Here is a 24,679-nt window from a genome sequence, read left to right on the forward strand (position 1 = left end):
GATACTCGTAGATATTGTTACTGACAGTGTTTAAAAGAAACGTATGGCACAAGATGCTTTGCTTATTGAACGGTTCGTTCTTATCACCAAATGACGATCGTTACCGCACGTCGCGGAAGAAAGGAATCGTGGAGTCGCCAGGACGTAACAATTAGTTGAAAATGAATATTCGTTCGAACGAACGAGTCCTCTGTTCGGCTGTATCAGACAGTTATTTATTGCTTGCCAATCAAAGTTCGAAAAAAATCGCTTTACGCGCTACAATCTGTCTTTGTTACTTTTCAGGTTGTTACTTTTCAGGTTCATAATTGCGCGTAAAAAAATGTTGGTCGTAACCGGCGTAAGCAAATCGATTAATCACAATCAAACATTTTTATTACGTCATGAAAATATTTGACCGTGATTGACCAATTCGCTTACGGTCTTACGGTTACGACTAAAATTTTTTTACGTGCAAGCGGCGTCTACAATGAGATTTTAAAACGTAAAATTTAATAAGCTTGGTCATTGCACGACGTGCCAAGTGGCAAATAATAAATAAAAGAGTAAAAAAACATTTGGCAACACTTGAAATACAAGATAATGAATACAATGAAACAGAAGATAGTTTTCAGAAAGAAAGAGAAATTCAGCTTGATAATAGTCAAACTGCTAAAGAAACTATCAAAACAAAATATATTCTTGATTCTGATGTTTCAGAGCATTGCCAACAATTTGATGAATTTGACTTTTTTGACGATAATTCTATAATAGAAAACATAGATAACATTTTTTATGGTGCAAATAATATATCTGATAACGAATCTTGTTCTTCAATAGAAAATTATTTAATTGAAGATGATATAACTGAAGAAGGTTATAGTAATAACCATAATGCAGAATTTTTTAATAATATTAGTAATAATAGTAATATATTTAAAGATCGCACGAACTCTAACTTATCAAATGACCTTGCTCAGTGGGCTATTGAATTTAAAATTTCTCATACAGCTGTAAATTCTCTTGTATGTATGAAAAAATATAATTTTACTTTGCCTAGTGATGCTAGAACTTTATTAAAAACGCAAAGAAAAGCTGTTGTTCTTGATATGCATGATGGCAAATACTATTATTTTGGGATTTGCTAATAATTTGAAAATAATATTTTCTAAAGTACCTGTACTACAATCATTACAAAAAATAAATCTATTTGTTAACATTGATGGAATACCATTAGTCAATAGTTCTTCAATCTAATTTTGGCCGATACTTTGTAAAATAAATCAATCTTTGTATAAATTAGAACCTTTTATTGTCGCTGTTTATTGTGGCCAATCAAAATCTTCAAATATACATGATTATCTTAAAGATTTTATACATGAATATAAGACGCTTTGCGATGTTGGAATAACTACACAGCAAACACAGAATATAACTGTTATATAACATGGGAATAACATGTAATGTAACAGTTGTTATGCCTAATTTATATTGAGATTATATAACTGTCTCTTATTTATGCAATATAACAACAGAATATAACTGCTATGTAACATGGGAGTAACATTTAATGTAACATTTGTTATACCTAATTTATATTGATATTATATAACTGCCCAGTAAGCAATTTGATAACAAATTGTTGCCAAATTGGCATCAAATTCGCTCAAAACTTGGTAACAAATCCAGTGCCATCTGTGTCCGCATTAAGCTTGTGTTTTGGTGACAAAGCTTGTTGACATAACCTGACAGCAAATTGACGGCAAAAACCAAGCAAAGCTTGACATGATTTGACGCCAAATTGATGGCAAAAATCGACCAAGATCTGCGCAAGACAATCTGATAGCAGATTGTCAGCAAAAACCGTACAAATTCTGCAGTTTTTGGCCATTCATATAAAAGTATATATTTAAATAGATGTAAAGCCTTAACCCTAAGTAACAAAATGATGATAAGTTTTGGTCATAAAATGACCATTAGATAATTAGATATTATATAAAATCATATGTTAATATGTTAAAACATATAGGTAAATTCAAGTAACTTAATTTATAAAATTAAAGATCTTTTTGGACAGAAATTGTTTGAATAAGTGAAAATCGAACAATTATCTGTCCAATTTGCAAAAAATCAATTCAATATCTGAATTTCCTGTATAAGAATTGTGTCAAAAATTGAACTGATAGAAATATATATATTATAATATTATTAGTATTTTGTAGGCTTTATATACACTCATGACAAGAATTTGAATACGGGTATAGATAATGAATAAGCGATTAGCGACTGAACTATTTTATAATACTTTGTAATAAGCTGCAGATTTTGTTCGGTTTTTGCTGCCAATTTGCCATCAAATTGCGCACTCTAGATCCTGCTCAGTTTTTGCCGACAATCTGATGTCAGTCATGTCAGCAAGCTTTGCTCGGTTTCTGCCGCCAATTTGCTGTGTAGTTATGTTAGCAAGCTTTGCTTGATTCTTGCCGGCAATCTGCCAGCTTAATCGGTAATAACAACTCTTGTACCAAATTTGTAGCCTTTTTGCTGACAATAATTTGTAGCAAGCACTTGGCAATATCTGTTAGAACAGACCTGGCTGACTGGGTGTCTTTTATTTATGCAATATAACACCAGAATATAACTGCTATGTAACATGGGAGTAATATTATAATGTAACAGCCCAAGTAACAGAGTAACGTTAAAAGACGACATAATTTATTTTTGGTCTATAATGTCGGCGACTAATAATTGACGTTTAAAAGGCCTCATTTCTTAGATTAGCCATAGATGTAATTTTGAAGACATCCTATGATCGTCCAAATAAAGTTCTGTTGTAACTAATATTGAGATTATAGTTCATTTGCTTACCGCTATGGGGCGCGCTATTCGCTATCTATACCCGTATTCAAATTTTTGTCATAAGCGTATATAAAGCCTGCAAAATGCGGCTAATAACATTGTAATTATTTTTATCAATTCAATCTCTAATACGATTCCCGTATCAGGAAATTCAGATATTGAATTGATTTTTGAAAAATCGAACAGATAATATCCGTTTTTAATTTATTCGGACAATTTCTATCCGAATAAGTGAAAATCGTTTGTTATTATTTGCTTAAAATATAAAACAGAAATTAACTTTTATATAAATAAAATCTTTAATTTTATAAATTAAATTATTTAAATTTACCTATAATATATATCACATTAATATGTGTTAGGTTACTATTGTAATTGGTCCTGCTGCCAAAAAAACATCAAAAGATGATGTCCCGTGGATGTGACAAATTGACGTAATTTTTGCTTGAGACCTAACTTAGGATGTTTAATTGGTCATTTTGTGACCAAAATTTACTGTCATTGTGACATCAGTTTGCTACTTGGATGTACATGACTGTAACAATCATATAACATTTTAGTAACATGTTATATTCCTGTTATATAACTGCAATTTTGTATGAGTGGGAAATTACAACTAACGTAAATGTTACATGTAACAAATATGTTATATTACTTGTTACATTCCGTTTCATTATGGCAATGTTACAGTTATATATCTGTGTTTGCTGGGTATTAATACAAAATTATATTCAGTTTCAATTTCGGGTTTTATTTGTGATGCACCTGCTAGAGCCTTTATTAAACAAGTGAAAGGACATACTGGTTTTTATGGTTGTGAAAGATGCACACAAAAAGGAGCTCATTCATTTAATGCGACGATATTTAACGAAATTAATACTGAATTAAGAACAAATGAAAACTTTTTGCTACAAACGCAATTCGAGCATCACAATGGTGTTTCACCTTTAGCAGAAATGAATTTTCCTATGATTACAAGATTTATATTGGACTCAATGCACTTAGTATATTTAGGAATTATGAAAAGAATACTTTTTCAGTTAGTGCAAGGAAATAATTATTATTGTAAGTTAGATGGAAGAAGAGTTAATCTTTTGTCAGAAAGATTACAATCATTGCGTAAGCATATTCCTGTAGATTTTGCAAGAAAACCGCGAAGTTTAAACAAAATTAAAAATTGGAAAGCTACAGAATTACGTCTATTTCTCTTATATATTGGACCTTTTGTTATTAATGGAATTATTTCAAATAATCATATTGACCACCCAGATAGCAAAATGCTAGCAGCATGCGCGCAGATTGGCAGCAAATTTAATCAGAATTCCATGCCAAAACCATAGCCATCTGTGACCACATTAAGCTCAGGTTTTGTCGACAGAGCCTGCTGACAGGCAATGTGAGCAGATTGACAGCAGAAATCACGTAGAGCCTGCGCGCAATCTGACGGCAGATTGACAGCAGAAATCGAGCAATTTCTAGACATTTATATAAAATGGTACATTTAAATGGATTTAAACATTTAAAGGGTCTCGAGTCCAAGTAGCAAAATGACAGTAAATTTTGGTCACAAAATAACCAATTAGAGTTAATCCTAAAGTTAGGACTCATAAGATTCAAAAATGAGTTGATATCTCACATTCACGGGATGTCATTTTCCGACGTTTGTATTAATAACATAAATTTATAATATTAATGTTCAAAATCGAAACGTTGAATTTAATCGATAAATTTAAACGGTAAATTCAACCGACAAATCTGAACGGTAAGAGCCAAAATCAAAACACGAGCGAGGGTAAACACCATCGATCAGCCGATCAGCGCGTGATCGCGTGATATTCGAAATGAAAAACTGTGACAATCAGCTGGATCTCGAAGGTTCGACGTCGAAAAAACTTTGTTATTCCCATCGGCAGAGCGCGAGCTTCCGCGGTCGATGGATTTAGTCTGCCTACGACAACGATTCGAGCCAGTCAAAAATAATCGCACGTCTCAATTTGCATCTCTATTATTCTCGCTCGTGTCGTGTACGCAATAGGCTTACTCGTTTCAAACTCGCATTGTCTTGCATCCGATCGCGCACATATTCTCACGGCGGTCAATTCGGGAAAACCTCACGCTGTATCATTTTCTTTTTTTTCGTGCTAAAACATTGTGAAAGTGACTTGTTTGGAGTCCGAGAGTCAACGCTCGTTATCCGCATCGCGAATATCCTCTGCCTCGCACTAAATTCCATCCAGCGTTCGCGGTTAAGATTTCCGTTCTCGCGAGAGTTTCTAGCAAGAAGCTCTTACTCAAGATTTCCGAACCGCGAAAAAGGGGCAGTGATTAACAGGACAATTTGAAAATTTCCGTCGGAATCGCGGAATACGTGCCGTCGCTCGCTCCTATTATTTTAAATAAAACGAATAGTTAAAACAATCTGCATTCGAGACTTTTCTGAACTCTCCTTGTCCTCCAGCGGATCTACGGATTCGCGTTACACACCGCTTCTCGCTCAACTCTCAAGTTTCGGGCGATCTCGTCGAGGTCAACTTCCGAACAATTAATAATATGTATTAATGTAATATATATATGAAAATTTGAATAATTAATTTATGAAATTAAATCAAAATTAAAATATTTTATTTATATGGAAGTTAATTTCTATTTTATATCTTAAATAGATATGTGTTGAGATTAGCGCACTCTGGTGTGTCACCAGAGTAACTAGTTGATAAAGCAACCAAGTACAGAGGTCGCTCTGTCTATCTTTATATACTCCCAGTTTTTTTTATGTAATCTCACCTGTGAAGCGTGAGCTTTATTCTCCTTTTTTTTACGCAGTTATTCACGATTAATTATAATCCATTTATAATCCAAATAAAATTACTTTAATCGGCAAGTCTATCGAGTATATTCAATACCTCAACAGGTTATGGGCCCAGAGCACGCCGTGATTAAAAGTAAATAGTGAATTCAGTAAGCTAAAAAGTAAAAAGTTGTCTCGTGTACGTCGTTTTCTTTGCAACCAAGATGGGGAACGAAACCGACGATCTGAAATTGCCTGCTTTGTCGAAGGCCACATATCAGAGATGGTCATTCGAGGTTAAGTCTTGTGCCAGAAGCTTAGGAGTGCTTTCGGTTATGGAAGGAGGGAAAAAACGTCCACTCGGACAAAGCAAGGAGGTGATAGAATGGGATAAACGAGACGGAAAAGCGAGTCGCATACTAACGTATAGCTTGAGCGACGATCACGCTGCAATTCGTGATTGCATATCAACACAAGAAATCTGGGCAAAAATTAAGTCAATATATGAGCAGAAAACGTCCGAAAATAAGTATTTGCTTCAACAAGAATTTTTTAGGTTAAAATTCGAGAGCAGCGAAACGATTTCAAGCTATTGTGCGAAGCTTCTAGTTTTGAGTCAAAAGCTGAAAACGGTCGGCGAAGAAGTAACTGATGCAGCATTAGTATTAAAAACGATAAACGATTTGATCATTTTAAACACACGTATATGATTCAAGCCGCCGCCGGTACTACGTTACCATTTGAAAAGTTAAGAGAGCAACTGTTAATGATCGAAACAAACAGTGACATTGAATCGAAATCTTCAAATGAAAATCAAGCTTTAACAGCTAAAGTAAAAACCGACAGCAAGAAAAAACAAAAGGAGAAAAGTGAGTGCTATCATTCGATGTTGTGAGATGGGCCGGGTTTTCTCGCGCATGCGCGGCGAATGTAGCATCAATGAAGTATATATATGGATAAAAAGGTGTGCCATTGACCACCCGTACATAATTTTGCAAAAGTTTTTGTAATTTAAGAAAAAATGTGTAATATATCTGTGTATATATATATATATATATATACACACAGACATATTATACATTTTTCCTTTTATATATATATATATATATATATATATATCTATATTGCATGCATTAAAAAATATTGGCTCTACATATCTGAAATTCTGTATATAAAAATTATTATGCAAGAGTAAAAAAAAAAGCAAAATAAATAAGCAAAAATATATTAAAGATTATCAGATTTGCATTTTTCTCCATATAAATTTAATCCATTATGCAGTTCTAGATGTCTTGAATCAATTTCGAAATAAGTACAATTAATATTTTGAGCTTAAAAACTAGACCAAACTATACAAATTGAAGAGACTGTATCGTTAGCTAATCGGTTTCTTTTTTGATTTTTTATATCTGTTACAATAAAAAATATTTAATAACCTTGTCATTACTGCAGATAGATACGTCGTTGCTAATGGTTATCATGGCCGCGCATGCGCGAGAAAACCCGGCCCGTCTCACAACACTGCTATCATTGCGGAAAAAAGGAGCATTTGAAACGAGATTGCAGAAAACTGAAAGCTGAAAAGCAAACGGACGGTACACAACAAATGGCGAGCGCGTCAATGGCAAATAGTTTGTCACTTATGATGGCATCAAATGTCAGTGGAAATCACGAACAAGATTGGTTGGCGGATTCAGGAGCGTCCCACCATATGACAATGAATAGAAGCTGGCTCTGCGAGTTTGAGCCGATTATCGAAAATCAGCTTGTAACGGTTCTCCTTTCCCGTACGCCGCGGATCAAGGCTCGCCGGTGCCAGGATTCGGGAGAAGGGGGAAACTCCAACTTACTTTACTTCGGTACAAGTGGTTAACAATTAGGTTTATTCAAGCGATTATCAAAGTCTGACATGGAGCTATATTATATGTACAATGAAACATGCGGGAGCGGTGCGTACAGAGTTTCGCGTGAGCGGTGGTTATTCACAATGCGACATGCCAGGGCGGTGCGTACAGAGTTTTGCGTACAGAGCTGCGCGCCGTGGCTGGTGCGCGTGGAGCTCGGGAAGCGAACGCGGCTCATGCGGACGTTTCTGCTATCGCGGTGTTCGCATGCGAGTAAACTAGGGTTATTCTAAGCGGGACAGACTGGATCTTAAATACTACGGGTGTCGCGTGGCCTTTGTTCGTAATTCCAACGGCCTGACCACCTTATCCTGAGAAGGACGGGGCGTCGGCGCTTTCCGCGGCCTACCCTTAGAAGGGCTAGCGTGCTTGTGTAGTCCGAAGGCCGGATGTACAGGTGGAGTCGGCGCGATACTAACGGAAATCGTAATGTGGCTCTACAGTTATAATGCGCGGTATATACAGTGCGGTCGTACGATACAAATAGGTCGCGGTATATACAAGGCGATACTAGAATCTATTAGAGCGCGGAGACCAAAGCGGTCTTTCGGTACAAACGGGTCGCGGTATATACAAACGGTCTTAGGGGGTAACGCGATGCGGACTTATTAACTAGCAGGAGGCGCCGTCCCAGCAACCGGAAAGCCCGGCCTAACTACGGGAAGCCCGTAACCTGGTGTAACGCGGGGTATCAAGATGCGCCGTCCCAGCAACCGGGAAGCCCGGCCTAACTACGGGAAGCCCGTAGCCTGGTGTAACGCGGGGTATCAGGATGCGCCGTCCCAGCAACCGGGAAGCCTGGCCTAACTACGGGAAGCCCGTAGCCTGGTATAACGCGAGAGTCGGTTCGGGATCCGGAGAGTTGTTCGTGACAGAAGTCGGGATCGGGAACTGGTCACGGTCACTCGCCGGAGCGCCTTATATACCGGTGGCCGGCCTCCCACTCACGCGAGTCGGTGCGTGGTGGGGCCGAGACACGGATGTGGAAGTTTAGGGGCGCCATAGGCGCCGAGCCTCAGAATTGCGGGCGGCTGGTCGGCCCGCGAGGCTAGTAACGTATCGTTACAAGCTGTCCATCACCGTAGGAAACAGTGGCGTTGTATATGCAAAAGGTCGTGGATCTATTCAAGTAAGCGCACATGTTGATAATAAGATCATTAAACACAAACTGATTAATGTTCTGTACGTGCCGGAGATCAGGTGCAACTTGTTCAGCTTAGGTTCAGCTGCTGATAATGGAATCGAAGCAAAGATCAGCAAGGACAATTTACAATTAATGAGAAATAATCAAGTTGTCGCTATTGGTTTTCGTGTGTCTGACCGATTGTATGCATTACATTTTGAAACTCAAGTTGAATCAAAAGCAAATTTCCGGCAGCAGTTACCGGAGCATCTCTTCAAATATGGCACGAACGTTGTGGTCATTGCAGCTACAAGACAATTCAAGAAATGATGAAAGGTGATGCAGTCAGCGGAATGGTAGTTACAAATTTTAAAGGAAATGAAAGTGATGATCAATTCTGCGAGGCATGTATCTTTGGTAAACATTATTGTAAGCCATTTAATGAAAGCGATACACGTGCTTCAAGACCAGCCGAATTGATCCATTTTGATCTCTGTGGTCCGATGAGTGTTGAAAGCTATGGTAAAAACAAATTACTTGCTGTATTTTGTGACGACTACACAGGTATTGTTAATGTATATGCGATAAAGACAAAGGATGAAATATTGGAGAGTATGGCCGATATGATCAGTGAGGCAGAGGCAGTTGGATATCAAATACGGCGGGTGAGATCAGATAACGCTAAGGAGTTCGCAAGTAAACAGATGAAAGCATTGTTACGCAAGCACTCTATCGTACATGAATATTCTACTCCTTATTGTGCAGCTCAAAATGGTCGAATTGAACGTCAAAACCGGACAATAGTGGAGATGGCGAATGGAGAAATTCGATGTTGAATGGAGCTGGTTTGCCGTTGGCATTGTGGGCCGAGGCATGTAAAACTGCAGCTCTAATCCGAAATATGTTGCCATTAAAGAGACTCAACGGGAAAACACATGCTGAACTGTGGACTGGTAAGAAGCCAAATATTGAAAAGCTTCGAGTTTATGAAAGTAAAGCGTATGTCCATGTAAATGAACAGTTTCGTTCAAAGTTCGAACCAAAAAGTAAGCAGATGATTCTAGTTGGTTATGAGCCGAAACGTAAAGCGTACAGACTCTGGTTGCCAGGTACTAATCGAGTCGAAGTAAGTCGAGACGTGATTATAGTTGAGCCTCCATCTAAACAACAAGCAGTTCTTGTGCCAGCTGATGTCAAAGAATCAAGTAATCCTGATCTCGATTTTGAAGCAGAAGTACAGCAACAATTAATTGAACCAACTCAAGAATCAACTACTAATAAAGATCAAGCTATTGCAAAGCGCACACGAAAGCAAGTTAAAGAAGCTCAAGATGAACAATCCGGAAGTAATCAAGCTCAAAATAAACCAAAAATGCACTTTGCTATGAGCGCAACAGCTTTTATTGCAAACGTAATTCCCCAGACAGTTGAAGAATCTCGAGCGTTGCCAGACAAGGAACAGTGAGAGCAGTCAATGAATTCGGAATTAAAGGCATTGGAGCAAAATAATACATACACACTAGTGGAATGATGTCCTCCTGATTGCAAACCAATCAAGAACAGGTGGGTTTTTCGAATAAAAACCAATCCAGACGGATCACTGGATAAGTACAAAGCGCGATTAGTTGTTAAAGGATGCTCGCTACGCGAAGGCATCGATTTCGATCAAACGTACTCTCCAGTCGCACGTTTAGAGTCAGTTCGAATTCTACTTTCAATCGCAGCCGCTAACGATTTCGAGTTGTATCAGATGGACGTCAAGTCAACGTTCTTAAATGGCGAGATCGAAGATCTTATATTTATGGAACAGCCGATTGGTTTTGCTGATAACACTGGACACGTGTGCAAACTGAATAAAGCACTTTATGGCCTTTCACAAGCACCAAAAGCGTGGAACTCTAGGTTTGACACATTTATGAAGAAGTTCGGTTTCAAGCCAACAAATGCAGACCCATGTGTGTATTCAAACGAAAATTGTGACATTTACGTAACATTATGGGTTAACAATAGACTAGTTCTAGGACGATCGAAAACTGAAATCAAGAAACTTCTATATGAAATATGCAAGGAATTCGATATAACAAGCTCAATTGCAAAATACTACTTGGGTATTGAAATAATTCGAGAAAGGAAGTCCAAGAAAATTCGCTTGTCACAAACAGCGTATATGAAGACAATACTCGAAAAGTTTGGTATGTCAGACTGTAACATAACACAGACACCAATGGAATCTAGCATCAAGCTGATCAGAAATCTTGATGAAAACGGACAACCCGGACCAATTGCAGACGTACCTTATCGACAAATCGTGGGATCAATCATGTACCTCGCTATGGCTACAAGACCAGATCTTAGTTATGTGGTCAGTATTCTGAGCAAATTTCTTGAAACACCGTCAAATGCTCACTAGAATGCAGCAAAACGAGTACTCAAATATTTGAAAAGAACACTCAACGTCGGCATCACATTCGATGAAAATTGTGATCAGAGGAACCAATTGGTGGCCTTCTCAGACAGCGACTACGCATCATGCCCAGACACTCGAAAGAGTATCAGCGGCGTTGTTCTAATGTTCAACAACGGTCCAGTCATTTGGTCGAGCAGGAAGCAAAGTATTGTCGCGACATCAACCACTGATGCCGAATATGTGGCGATGTGTGACGCTGTAACGCAGTGAAGTAGTGTGGACTCGACGACTACTCAACGAGCTCGGAATTCACCAAGAACATGCAACTGTTCTTTACTGTGATAACGCAGCAGCACAATTGTTGATCCAAAATCCAATTTACCACAGACGCACAAAGCATGTAGATGTCAAATTTCACTACATCCGTAAGCAAGTAAAGAATGGGTTGATTGAAGTTAAACACATTGAAAGCTCAAATTGGTTAGCTGATATTTTGACTAAAAATTTGTCATGCAATAAGTTTAAATTTAATTATTCACTTTTAAATTTAATATAAAGACACACAGAACGAGTGGGAATGTTCAGATTAGCGCGCTCTGGTGTGTCACCAAAGTAACTAGTGGATAAAGCAACCAAGTACAGAGGTCGCTCTGTCTATCTTTATATACTCCCAGTTTTTTTTATGTAATCTCACCTGTGAAACGTGAGCTCGTTTATTCTCCTCTTTTTTACGCAGTTATTCACGATTAATTATAATCCATTTATAATCCAAATAAAATTATTTTAATCGGCAAGTCTATCGAGTATATTCAATACCTCAACAAGATATAATAACGAACGATTTCACTTATTTGGATAATTTCTTTCCAAATAAGTGAAAATCGGATATTTATCTGTCTGATTTTCTAAAAATCAGTTCAATATCTGAATTCCCGGTACGGGAGTCGTATCAGAAATTAAACTGATAGAAATAATTACGATGTTATTAGCATTTTGCAGGCATTATATACGCTCGTGACAAGAACTTGAATACGGATATAGAAAGTGAATAGTGCGCCGCATAGCTGTAAGCGACTAAACTATACTATTTTAATAAATTATATGAATGCTAAAAGCTGCAGATTCTGTTTGATTTCTACTGCCGATTTGCCATCAGATTGCGCGCGCGCAGATCTTGCTCGATTTCTGCCGACAATCTGATATCAAGTCATGTTAGCAGATCTTGCTCGATTTCTGCTACCAATCTGCCGTCAGATTGCGCGCGCGCAGATCCTGCTCGATTTCTGCTATTAATTTGACATCAAATTGCGTTGTGCAGATCCTGCTCGGTTTCTGCTGGCTATTTGCTATAATAATTCTATGCAAACCCTGCTCGGTTTCTGCTACTGATCTGCTGTCAAATTATGTCAGCAGGTTTTGTAACATTTCTGCTGATATTCTGCTATCATTATCTGATATAACAGACTTTGTATACAATCTGGAATCTTTCTGCTGACAAAAATGTGTAGCAGACGTTTGGCAAAATCTGTTCGAACAGACTTGGCTATCTGGGCATTTTAAAATTCTTCATGCAGCTATATTTATTCTTTCTCATCCAAAGTTAGCAGTTCAATTATGTAATTATGCGCAGCTTTGTTAATACAATTTGTTAAGACTTCCCAGACAGCACAAAACATCCTCAGGATCATCCTGAATATGTCCAGGACGGTTCAGGACATTTGTAGGATATTTTAAGATATTATTATAAATATATTTATAAAAATTTAATATGCATACATAATTACTTTTAATTGTGTCAGCTATTTAATATAATTTAGAAATCTTAAGTATTATAATAAGTATTAATGTCTTATAAATGTCCAGTGGATAACCCCTGGATGTCCGTAGGATATATCTGCCCTGTCTATTATATTGGATGTCTTTTGGATTTCCAGAGGACATATACATGTGCAATTAATTGTTAACATTAATTTCGTTTAATATTAATAAATGAATTTGATGCGCACATTTTCATATATCCAAAATTATTATTTATTTAATATTTCATGAGAAATGTTACTATTCGCAACATTTCAAAAACTTTACAAACAATAGTATTCAACCGCTAGTTTGTTTGTTTACCGCTATGCGACACGCGAACTCGTATTTGAGATTTGGTCATGAGAATTATATAAAGCTTGCAAAGAGCAACTGACAGGAAATTACAAATGTAATTATTTTCTATCAGTTCAATTTCTGATGCAATCCCAACATAGGGAATTCAGATATTGGATTGTTTAGAAAATATTACACAACTCAAACCCGGGAGCCAAACCTAAAATATTCATATACAGCACGAAAGCCTCAAATATTAAAGAACGGTGAACTATTTTTAATATTGGCAGTAAATAACAAAACATAATTTTAATTTATTTTTAAATTTTAAAATTTACTCCTTAAAACATACGAAAAATATCCCTAACATATCCTATAAAAATCCTTAGGATGTTCCACAGGATCTCCCTGGATTCTCCAGAGGTCAATATACGGCTATCATTTACTCTTCCTCAGGACATCCAGAGGAGATCTGAGGATTACAATGGGATATCCTGAGGATATCCTACATATATGTCCTGGCTGCCCTTTGGACGTCCTAAGGACATCCTTGTGCTGTCTGGGTTACGATGATTTTTTTGGACCAGGCTCTAAAATTTATAATATTCACAGTCGTATTCATCTTCCAGATGATGTAAAAAATTTTGGCAAACCATTGGATGATATAAGTACTTTTGATTTTGAAAATTTACTTGGAAAGATAAAAAGATCTCTTCGTTCTGGGAATAAACCATTATCACAATTATCGCGACGACTTTCGGAAAGCAATTTCAATTCTTCCAAATATAGTTCTAAACGGGAATTAAAACATAAGCACGAACATGAACCGCTTTTTGTTGTAGAAAGCTCTGTAAATCAATATAAAGAAATAATTTTTGATAAATTTCACTTCATAATTCGTAATCAATCTGATTCTGATTGTTATGCGTTATTAAAAAATGGGACTATTGTATAGATTTTTAATATCATTATCAAAAGTTCACAACAAATACTAATTTAATTTGTAAGCAGTTTACGAAATACGATAACTATTTCAATTATCCTTGTGAATCTCAAAAATTACAAATATTTAGAATTAATAAATTGCAGGATTCATTCAAAATAGTTAATTTGTCACAAATAAAAGCCAAATGTATTGTATTTCAGGACAATACATGATTTATTGCATATCCTCTTTTACACACAATCACTATGTAACCTAAATAAGCTAATAATATGTACCATATATATATTTTTTAAATATATGATTCTTTCGTTAACATGTTCATATAGAATCATTTATTTGATACATGTATAGTATATATTTTTATTAATAAAAAATGTATTTCTGCACATTTTTCTACTTTTGTAATAGCATTGTTCAGTATATAAGAAATGTTGAGCCATTGCAGAAATACTTTAATTATTCCAGAAAGATAGATAGTATAAATGTAATATGATTATTTTTTATACGTAGATGAATAATTATTCAATAGTAAAGTTTATCGAAGAGAGCACAGTTGAAATTATTCCTTCTTCCTGGGTTTTACCTGATAATAAAACTGCTTTGTGGCCTAAAGGCATAATTCCGTCAATCTTAAAAAGATATTTAAAGAGTCGTACTGAACCCACTGCCGATTGGTCTTCTGTTAAGATAAGAGTTTTGGGACAAGCAGGTATAGTCATTTTTTTATTTATTTCCTATTGAATAATTAAGTTATTGAGCATTTCCTAGTATTATACACATTTATAGTATACATCTTATTTAATGAAAAATTAATGACATTGTATCACTGTGATATATTTTTTTATGGAAAATAATACTATATAAAACAATGTTTCCATAAAATCTTGTACAACTTTAAAGATTAATATTCGATTTATATTTGTATAATTATAATATTTTTTCAATACAAATTTAATTTTTGTTGGAAATTATGTGGAACATATTTTGAAACAAATTAATTATTATGTAGTAATTTTCTACAAAATATTTATCGCGTAATTCGAAATTGGTAAAGTGTTTTTACATAATTTAATTTTATATGTAATTTTTATTTTACTTTATTATTTCATTTTATTTCTTGAATTTTTTACGTTCATTATTTGACGTATTTTTATAGACACTCTTGTGCTAATGCAGAAAAAAAGCTCAAAAGGCAGAGGTACATCTCACTTAAGCAGTGACTCGGACCGGGAGACATTTCTTCCATTGAAACGACCGAAAAAAAAACCTTCTCGATTTTGTATTTCTTCTGATGAAGAAAGCACACAAAAAGAACCACTCACATAGCCAAAAAAACGATTTCAGAAGAATGAAACTACGGACTCAGAAAATTTATCTACACGTCCTGTTGTTCCACCTTTTCCTGAATCTGAAGGTAAGATGTATATATTGTACATACATATATATGTAGAGAATGTATATAATTATTTTTTTTATTTTTTTATTTGAGCTTAGTCCTTGCCTTTCGGCTTAGGACGAACTTCCGGTTACACAATTTTCTTCATCCACTCTGCGCTTATATATAAATTTCAATTTAAATTTAAACTTAGATTTGCCTTTAATAGGAACTCGATTAAATCTAGAATTAAAACTAAAACTAAAATTAAAACTAAAATTAAAATTAAAATTAAAATTAAAATCAAAATTAAAACCAAAATCAAATTCATAATTCAAATTCCAATTGACGCTGGGGCTATATAAAATAGAATTGGATAAACTTTACAATAAAATAAAATAAAATAAAATAAAATCAAGAATCAAAAACACAATCAAAATCAAAATAATAAATATACAAATAAATATAAACGCATCTCTATCCTTCCTCTGCCGCCTTCTTCCTTTCTTCTTCTATTCTCCTTAGTACTATCAGCCCTTGTCCATCCTCCCCCAACACTTTTTCTATCTCCTCTTTCTGTCCCGTCTTTTCACATTCCTTGAGTACATGCCACATGCTTTCTACCTCTTTCTTACATAGCCTGCATACTTTTTCCTCTTCTGCTTTCCAGTATTCTTTTTCTCTTGCTTCATTGCCGCACCTGAACCTTGCTATCGTTTTTCTATCTTTTTGCTTCATTCTCTTACTTAGATATTCTGCTCTCTCTTCTTTTATTATCTTCTTGTATTCTCTGTTGTACGTAGACTCTTCTATCTTTTTCCTTCTTTCCGCCTTTTCTTTCTCTCTTATCTTCCCTATTATTTTTTGTACTGTGTTTTCCTCCTCTTCTCTGCTTCCTTCTCTTATCTCAGTACCCTCTCCTTCCTCCTCTAATATTTTCCTCCTTATTCTCGCCCATTTTCCTTCTCTTCCTGCCCCCCACTCTTTCTTCCTCTCTTTCCAGCATTCTTCCACCAGTTTCTTCCTCGTTGTTCCTATTTTCTCTTCGTACTTCAGTGCTCTTTTCAACGCCTTCTCTTTAATTTTCACTAACTTTCCTTCCTCTACTACTATGTAATTCGGCGTTGTCCTTTCCAGACCTAGTATCCATTTTACGTATTTTCTCTGAATTCCGTCCAGTCTTTCCTCTTTTCTCCATCCCCATATTTCTGCTCCAAACAAACTCACACTCTCCACCAATGCTTCAAACATCTTCATTCTTCTTATGTAGTCCTCCCTAAATAATCTCTCTCCTATGCTCCACGTTTTCTTCATTGCAATCATTGCTTTTCTTCTTCTTTCTAAGATATGTTTCTCCGCTCCTCCATTTTTTTGCATAATGTATCCTAAATAGCTAAACTCTTTTACTTCCTCCAATTCTTCCTCTCCCCATTTCCATCTCCTCTTCTTTGTTCTTCCTTTCCCCTTTTCGAATACCATCACTTTTGTCTTCTCCGAGCTTAATGTTAGACTTTTTTTCTCTAAATATTTCTTAAATCTCCTCAGCATTTCCTTCATCTCGCCTTCTCTCTCTGCCAGTAAAACTATGTCGTCCGCATACATTAGCGTCCATATCTTTCTTCTTCCTACCATTACTCCCCCCGTCTGTCCTCTTTCCATTTCTTCTTCCAGATCTGCTATGTAGATGTTGAATAGCGTCGGGCTCATTGGACAACCTTGTCTAACTCCTTTCCTAGTCCAAAACTCTTCTGTATATTTCTCTCCCACCTTAATTACGTTCTTCGTTTCCTTATACGTCTCCATTATTCTCTTTTTCAGCTTATTCGATACCCCAATTTCCTCCATCCTTTCTCTCAGTATTTTTCTGTCTATTCTATCAAATGCCGCCTTCAAATCAGCGAAACATGCAAAGACCTTGCCTTTCTTTTTTCCTACCTCTCTATCCACTGCGTGATTTAATACATATACAGCATCCATAACCCCTCTTCCTCTTCTGAACCCGAATTGACCTTCTTCTAATTTGCCATCGATCTCTCCCATTAATCTCTCATTTAGAATGCTAGCGTAAATCTTATATGCTGTGTCCATCAGTGTTACACCTCTGTAATTCTTTACCTCCTTCTTTTCTCCTTTTTTGAATATGGGGCATATTACTCCTTTCTTCCAGTCCTCCGGTATTCCTCCTTCCTTCCATATTTTCTTTATCATTTTCCACATTGCTTCTCCTATACTTCTTGGCATGTATCTCCACACTTCATTTTCCAAACCATCCTCTCCTGGCGCTTTTCCTTTCCTCAATCTTTTCAGCTGCTTTATCAATTCCTCTCTTGTTATTTCATCCTCTTCCTCTTCCTCTCCCCTTTCCGCTTCCTTTTCCTCTAATACTGCCAATTGCTCTTCTCCCTCCAGTATCCCCATAAAATGCCTTTTCCATTCTTCCTCGCCTATTTCTTCGTTTATCTCTTCTCTTCTTTTTCTGAATCTGTTTATATATTTCCATGCCTCTTGTTCTGACTTGATCTTCCCTATTTTTTCCTCTTCCTGTTTCTCATATTCTTTTTTCTTTTCTTTGCACCATTCTTTGTACTCTTTTCTCATCTTTATATATTCCTCCGTTTCACATTCTCCCTTCCTCCATTTTCTCATTCTCCTTCTTAATTCTCTCTTTTTGTTTTTCCATTCCTTGTCATGCCATACTCTATCTCCTATCTTCCATTTATGTCTCCTCTTCTTCTTCTTTGGTATTGCTTCCTCTACTTTCTCTTTTATTTTCTTCCATAATTCTTTAATCCCCTCTTCTTTACTGGTCCACTCCTCACAGCTCCTCAAGTATTCTTCCTTTGTTTCTTCTTTCCATTCTCTTCTTTCTATTTCTTTCTCCTCTTCTATTTCTTTTTCTTCTTCCCTTGTTCCATATAATGTCGCTTCCAACGGTACGTGATCCGAGTCCGTTCTTTCTCCTATTTTCAGACTCTCTACTTCCTCTGTAGCCTCTTGGTTTCCTATTATATAATCGATAACTGATGTTCCGTTTTCTCCTATATATGTCCATTCTCCTTCTTCTCCTTTGCTTCCATTTAAAATCACCCATCCTCTTTCTTCAATTTCACTTATTAGTCTTCTTCCTTCTCCGTTTATTACCTTGTCCTTCGATTTTCTTTCTCTCTCCTTTTTTACCGCTTCGTTTATCCAACCCCCTTCCTCCCCTGTTCTGGCGTTCCAGTCTCCTCCTATTAACAATACGCCTTCCTCGTTCTCTTCCATTCCTTCTGAAATTGTGTGCATTGTTTCTTTTACATTCTGACTGTACACTGTCATCACTCTCCACTCTCTCCCGTCATATCTTATTCTCCTTTCCACTATGTTGTCACTCCATTCTTTGTATTCCAAGGTCGTTATCCTTTTACTTATTCCTGTTATAATGCCTCCTTTTGCTCTCCCTTTTTTGTTTTCTCTCTTTGCTGGTCTACACTTCCATTCCAGATTTTTCGGCAGTTTGTCCTTTATTTTATTCCATCCCTCTTCCTCTATCCACGTTTCCATCAACCCTACCATCTCAAATCCGCTTAAGTATTCCCACACCTCTTTATCTTTATTTGTAACTCCTGCTATATTCCAAAAACACATTCTTGCCCCTTTTTCTCCTCTTCTCTCTTTTTTCTCTTTTTCCTATTGCCTTCCTCTTCTTTCTTTCTCTTCCTCTTTCTCTTCATTTAAACAATCTTCCTTTTCGTTCCATTTAAACCATTTTCCATTTACACTTATTTTCTTGTACCCTATTTTCACTTCCTTTCCTTTTTCTTTCTCCTCTTTGGCCCTCCTTCTTAATCTTCCTTGGATCTCTCTTTCCCTCCTGGTTAGGTCATCGTCTATATATATTCCTCTATCCAGATTCTTTTTCCTCACCATTATGTTTCTTTTCATCTCCCATTCCTCTACTGTCACTACTATCCCTTTCTTTCCTTCTCTCTCCTTTATCTCATATGCTTTCTCTATCTTTATTTCTACTCCCAATTTTTCCTTTACAAATTCTTCTATTCTTTTCTCTATATTTGTTTTTTCAATATTTATTCCTCTTATAACTATGTTCTTCTTCCTTTCTTCTCTTTCCTTCTTTTCTTGTACCATCTCTAAATTTTGTATTCTTTCTAGCATCTCTTTCCTTTCTTCTTTCCACTTCCTTCTTTCCTCTTCTCTCGCCTCTCTTTCTTCTTGCATTTCCTTTAATATATTTCCCATTAGTTTCTCCATTAGTTTCTCACAGTGTTCTCTCATTTCTGACACTGTTTCCTCTTTACAAATCCTCATTATACCTTCTATTCTCCTTTCCATTTCCTTCTCCGGATCTCTGCTCATTCCGAAATTTTCTAGTGTTTTTTCTTTTTGTTTATTTTTACTTCCCGTGGGCCTACCTACCTTAGCTGCCATCTATCTCTTCCTCTACGCACTCCGACCTTCTTTATTGCTCCCGCTTCTCGCACTCCTCCACCTTAATGGTTGCTGTCCTAACCTAAAACCGCCTTCTCTACTTTCCTCTTTTCTTCTCTGCTCTTCTTTCACCTCCTCTTTTCCCTCCACTTCCTTGCTTTCCTTTTGTCACCCTCTCTCTCACTTCACCCTATTCTCCGTTTTTCTCCTCTTCCTTCCACAATTATCACCTCAATTTCCTTCCTTCTATAACTACTCCCCAGTAAGCAATTTGATAACAAATTGTTGCCAAATTGGCATCAAATTCGCTCAAAATTTGGTAACAAATCCAGTGCCATCTGTGTCCGCATTAAGCTTGTGTTTTGGTGACAAAGCTTGTTGACATAACCTGATAGCAAATTGACGGCAAAAACCGAGCAAAGCTTGACATGATTTGACGCCAAATTGATGGCAAAAATCGACCAAGATCTGCGCAAGACAATCTGATAGCAGATTGTCAGCAAAAACCGAACAAATTCTGCAGCTTTTGGCCATTCATATAAAAGTATATATTTAAATAGATTTAAAGCCTTAACCCTAAGTAACAAAATGATGATAAGTTTTGGTCATAAAATGACCATTAGATAATTAGACATTATATAAAATCATATATTAATATGTTAAAACTTATAAGTAAATTCAAATAACTTAATTTATAAAATTAAAGATCTTTTTGGACAGAAATTGTTTTGAATAAGTGAAAACCGAACAATTATCTGTCCGATTTGCCAAAAATCAATTCAATATCTGAATTTCCTATATAAGAATTATGTCAAAAATTGAACTGATAGAAATATATATATTATAATATTATTAGCATTTTGTAGGCTTTATATACACTCATGACAAGAATTTGAATACGGGTATAGATAATGAATAACGCGCCGCATAGCGATAAGCGACTGAACTATTTTATAATACTTTGTAATAAGCTGCAGATTTTGTTCGGTTTTTGCTGCCAATTTGCCATCAGATTGCGCACTCTAGATCCTGCTCAGTTTTTGCCGACAATTTGATGTCAGTCATGTCAGCAAGCTTTGCTCGGTTTCTGCCGCCAATTTGCTGTGTAGTTATGTTAGCAAGCTTTGCTTGATTCTTGCCGGCAATCTGCCAGCTTAATCGGTAATAACAACTCTTGTACCAAATTTGTAGCCTTTTTGCTGACAATAATTTGTAGCAAGCACTTGGCAATATCTGTTAGAACAGACCTGGCTGACTGGGTCTAACTTTCCTTCGTCACTCTCCAACCGGAAGTCCTAGAGAATGTATATAATAAAAATGATTGAAAAATGATGATTATTTTGATTATTTTCTGTATTTAAATTATTTTTAAACTTCTAAGTATTTTATATAATATTGTATGTATATTTTTTTATAATATCGATATTTATATTAATATATAAATAATATTACATATTTTATAATATATTTTAAATATTATATAATTATATAATAACATTATATTGTTTATTACAATAATTCTGTATATTTATTAAGTAAAATCATATTATATATTTTAGCTATTTTCTAATTTTTTTTTTTTTTAATTTTTATGTCAAGAAATTATTGAACATATTATTCAAGATTCTTTTACAAAAAGTTTTTAAAATCTGGTATATTTTCTCATTAAAGATTCTACACTAACACAATTTGGATATCAGGAAAATTTACAAATAGATAATCAAATTACAAACAACCATGTTGTATATAATAACGAAAGAATAGAAATGGCTGCAGTAAGAACTGAAGAAACCACAGTTACAGGGCCAAAAAATTTCAAACATATTAAAGAGGGTGAGATTCCGTTGCTTACATCTCGATTCTTATACTGTAGAATTTTTTATATAAGAATATTTACAATTTTTATAAGCAGAAATTATACTTTTTATCCAATTGTTTTTGTTAGTATAAGCGTTATATCTTTCATATCTTTTTTTTCGCAGGGATTCTAACAAAGATTTTTACAATGATCGAAGAAGTGAAATTTAAAATATCCACATTAAGAAAAAATCAGCAAGAGATTAAAGGAGCAATAGATGCTTTACTGACAGCAAATGATAATATAAACATAAATAAATTCAGTCGGCTACTTCCAATTACTTCTATAGAATCTTTCAACGAAATTGATGATTCCTTGGCAAACTCTCAAGAGGATTTTGTCTCTCTGGTAAAAATATAACAAAGTAAAATAATGAAATAATTCAATGATTAATATTACAAGATTTTGGGATGAGCATGTGTTATACTAGATTATATTTTGCATAGAAAGAAACGAATACAGAAATTTAGATTATTAGTTTCTTTATAATATTATCATAAAATGAAATAGACATATATTGTAATATAATCTATAATTCTAAGCAACTTGTTTATTTTAAATAAATATTTATATTATATTTACCAATATTTTAATTTTCAGATAAAATATCTCAATCTTGCATCAGGCGAAACAGTTAAGCAGTTGGTGCCATCAGTAATGAAACTGATTATGAAAAAAGCCATTTCAATACAGTTTAGTGGTTGCGAGAAGAAAAAAAAGCGTGATTTTTCTGCTACAAAAATTGCTGCTGCAGTATTTGATAAGTTTTGTTTTACTTTTTTTGCATTATACTAATGCTTAAAATCGTACTTTAAAAAAAAATTATTAAAATGACTCCATAAAAGTATTTGAGGTATAAATTTTTTGATTCTAATTAGAAGTAAACTATGTTTTTGATACAAATATATTCTATTTTAGGTTTAAATTAGCAATAATTTTTTGATGTGTGTTTATACATATAATACGAATATAATTGATAAAATATTATTTTTCAACTGAAGAGATTATTCTCTTCTCTTTGGAATTTCTATAAATAATCTTATTATATTTGGTGTATCTTGAGGACAGAAAATTATTTTTATACTTATTGTTTTATACTATAACAAAAGAAATTATCTGCATAAGTTTTCTTTTTGTTTATAGATATAGTATCAAGAAAGTTACCAAATGCAACAAAAGATGAAATTTTTAAAAAAATATCTAAGTTTCTTGCTGAAAGCGGAGATAGAGAAGGAGGAAGAAAAGAAAGATCTAATTCAGTCAATTAATGTAAAGTTCCTTCAGTTATTTACAAGAGCAGTTTTGAAATATTATTTTTCTCTTTTACGTTCAATTAATTTCTGATATTTTTTAGTATAAATAACAGTTCTTGTCTTGCTATTGAGATATATTTAAACAAAAATTATTTAAATATATCAATATGCATATTCATACTAAAGGTGAATGCGTATTCAACTTTTTTTTATTAACTTTTTTTAAAATATAATTTATGTGGAAAGATATGCTTTTATTAAAACAGAATTCTTTTCTTACTGTATTACAAGATACAATACCTTTTTCAATTTCTTATATTGCATCTGAAATGTTTATTTCTATATTCTATGTTTATTTCTATATTAGTAGCATGTTTTCTATAAAATGCTTTGATATTTTATAATAACAGTGATATAATCTGATTGTTAAGTATCACACACTTATTATTTCTATTATAAATATTTATTTTTTAAAGTAAGAATATTACTATTTACTTATTTCTACAAGAACAAAAAGACTTTAAGTTAATATTATATATAATGTTTATATAATAATGTATATAATATATAATGTTTTACTTGTATAAGATATACAATATATGCGTATATATATATATATATATATATATATATATATATGTATGTAGACAATATATAAAAATGTTATAAAATAAAAAAATAAATTTTGTAAAAAATTTTTTAATAAAAGGATTTTTATTACAATAAGATTACCTTAAATAAAAATCACAAGAAAAATGTACAATGTGTAATATTTCTTTACATGTTTAAGAGGAAGAAAACACTTTTATTGAAAAACATTTTTCTGCAATTTGTACAAAAATTGCAAATTATAGATTTTATGCAATTATGTTAATTTATTTTGACTAAGCAATGATAATAATATTGTTATGTAATTTTTTCAGATTATGAATTTAAAGCAAAACTTCAAACTAACTGCTGTGAATTCATGTTGCGTATAATGCAAAATCTGTTTTACAATTTAATTTACAATGCTAAATTTTTTATTATAATCAATTTAAATCCATGATTTGGAAAAATTGTCAATGTTGGTTCAAGAAAAAACTAATGCATTGACCAAATGGTAGAATCCAATATTAGCTATGAAAAACCCAGCAAGCAAAATGCTGCAAACTTTGCACAAAGTTTGCAGCAAACCCGAACATGTCTTTACAGCAAAATTGTAACAAGGTATGTCCGGATAAAGCTTAGCTTTTGCTGACAAGGCTTGTCGCAATAGTGTGATGCACATTTTACGCAAATAATAGAGCAAACCTTGCCGTGCACGGCATGACAGCAAATTTGTGGCAAGAACAGGACAAACCTTGCTGTGCACGGGATGATAGCAAATTTGTGGCAAGAATAGAGCAAACCTTGCCGTGCACGGGATGACAGCAAATTTGTGATAATTTTCTGTATAGGATGATTCAGAAACTCTGCGACAAACTCTGAGGAACGATAAATCTCGCAGAGAGGAATATTTTTTGTGAAACCATCCATCATGTTTTCTGACCCATCGTTTAAGAATATGCGACCGAGCAGACAAGAGTCTTAGGTGGCATTTATTATAATTATGAGATGATGATAATATATAAATAATTGAAAATGAATTCATAAAATATAATGAATATATGAATTTTACATATA

The 24,679-nt window shown here is 34.5% G+C and overlaps 1 protein-coding gene across 1 annotated transcript; it reads left to right on the plus strand.

The window, feature by feature from the left end:
* The first annotated feature begins 53 nt into the window (after positions 1-53).
* LOC138936939 (uncharacterized) lies at positions 54-23,080 on the plus strand. The gene is given in 12 exon segments (XM_070302730.1): positions 54-144; positions 1,283-1,391; positions 3,551-4,100; positions 12,613-12,688; positions 12,691-12,715; positions 13,719-14,004; positions 14,611-14,814; positions 15,427-15,514; positions 21,575-21,736; positions 21,886-22,109; positions 22,362-22,530; positions 22,905-23,080. Coding segments are annotated over 12 exon segments (2,109 nt in total). The 3' UTR covers positions 23,030-23,080.
* The last annotated feature ends 1,599 nt before the right edge of the window (positions 23,081-24,679 follow it).

Source organism: Polyergus mexicanus, unplaced genomic scaffold (assembly GCF_030449975.1).
Source record: "Polyergus mexicanus isolate NDT 795.1 unplaced genomic scaffold, iyPolMexi1.0 SCAF_10, whole genome shotgun sequence".
Lineage (NCBI taxonomy): Eukaryota > Metazoa > Arthropoda > Insecta > Hymenoptera > Formicidae > Polyergus > Polyergus mexicanus.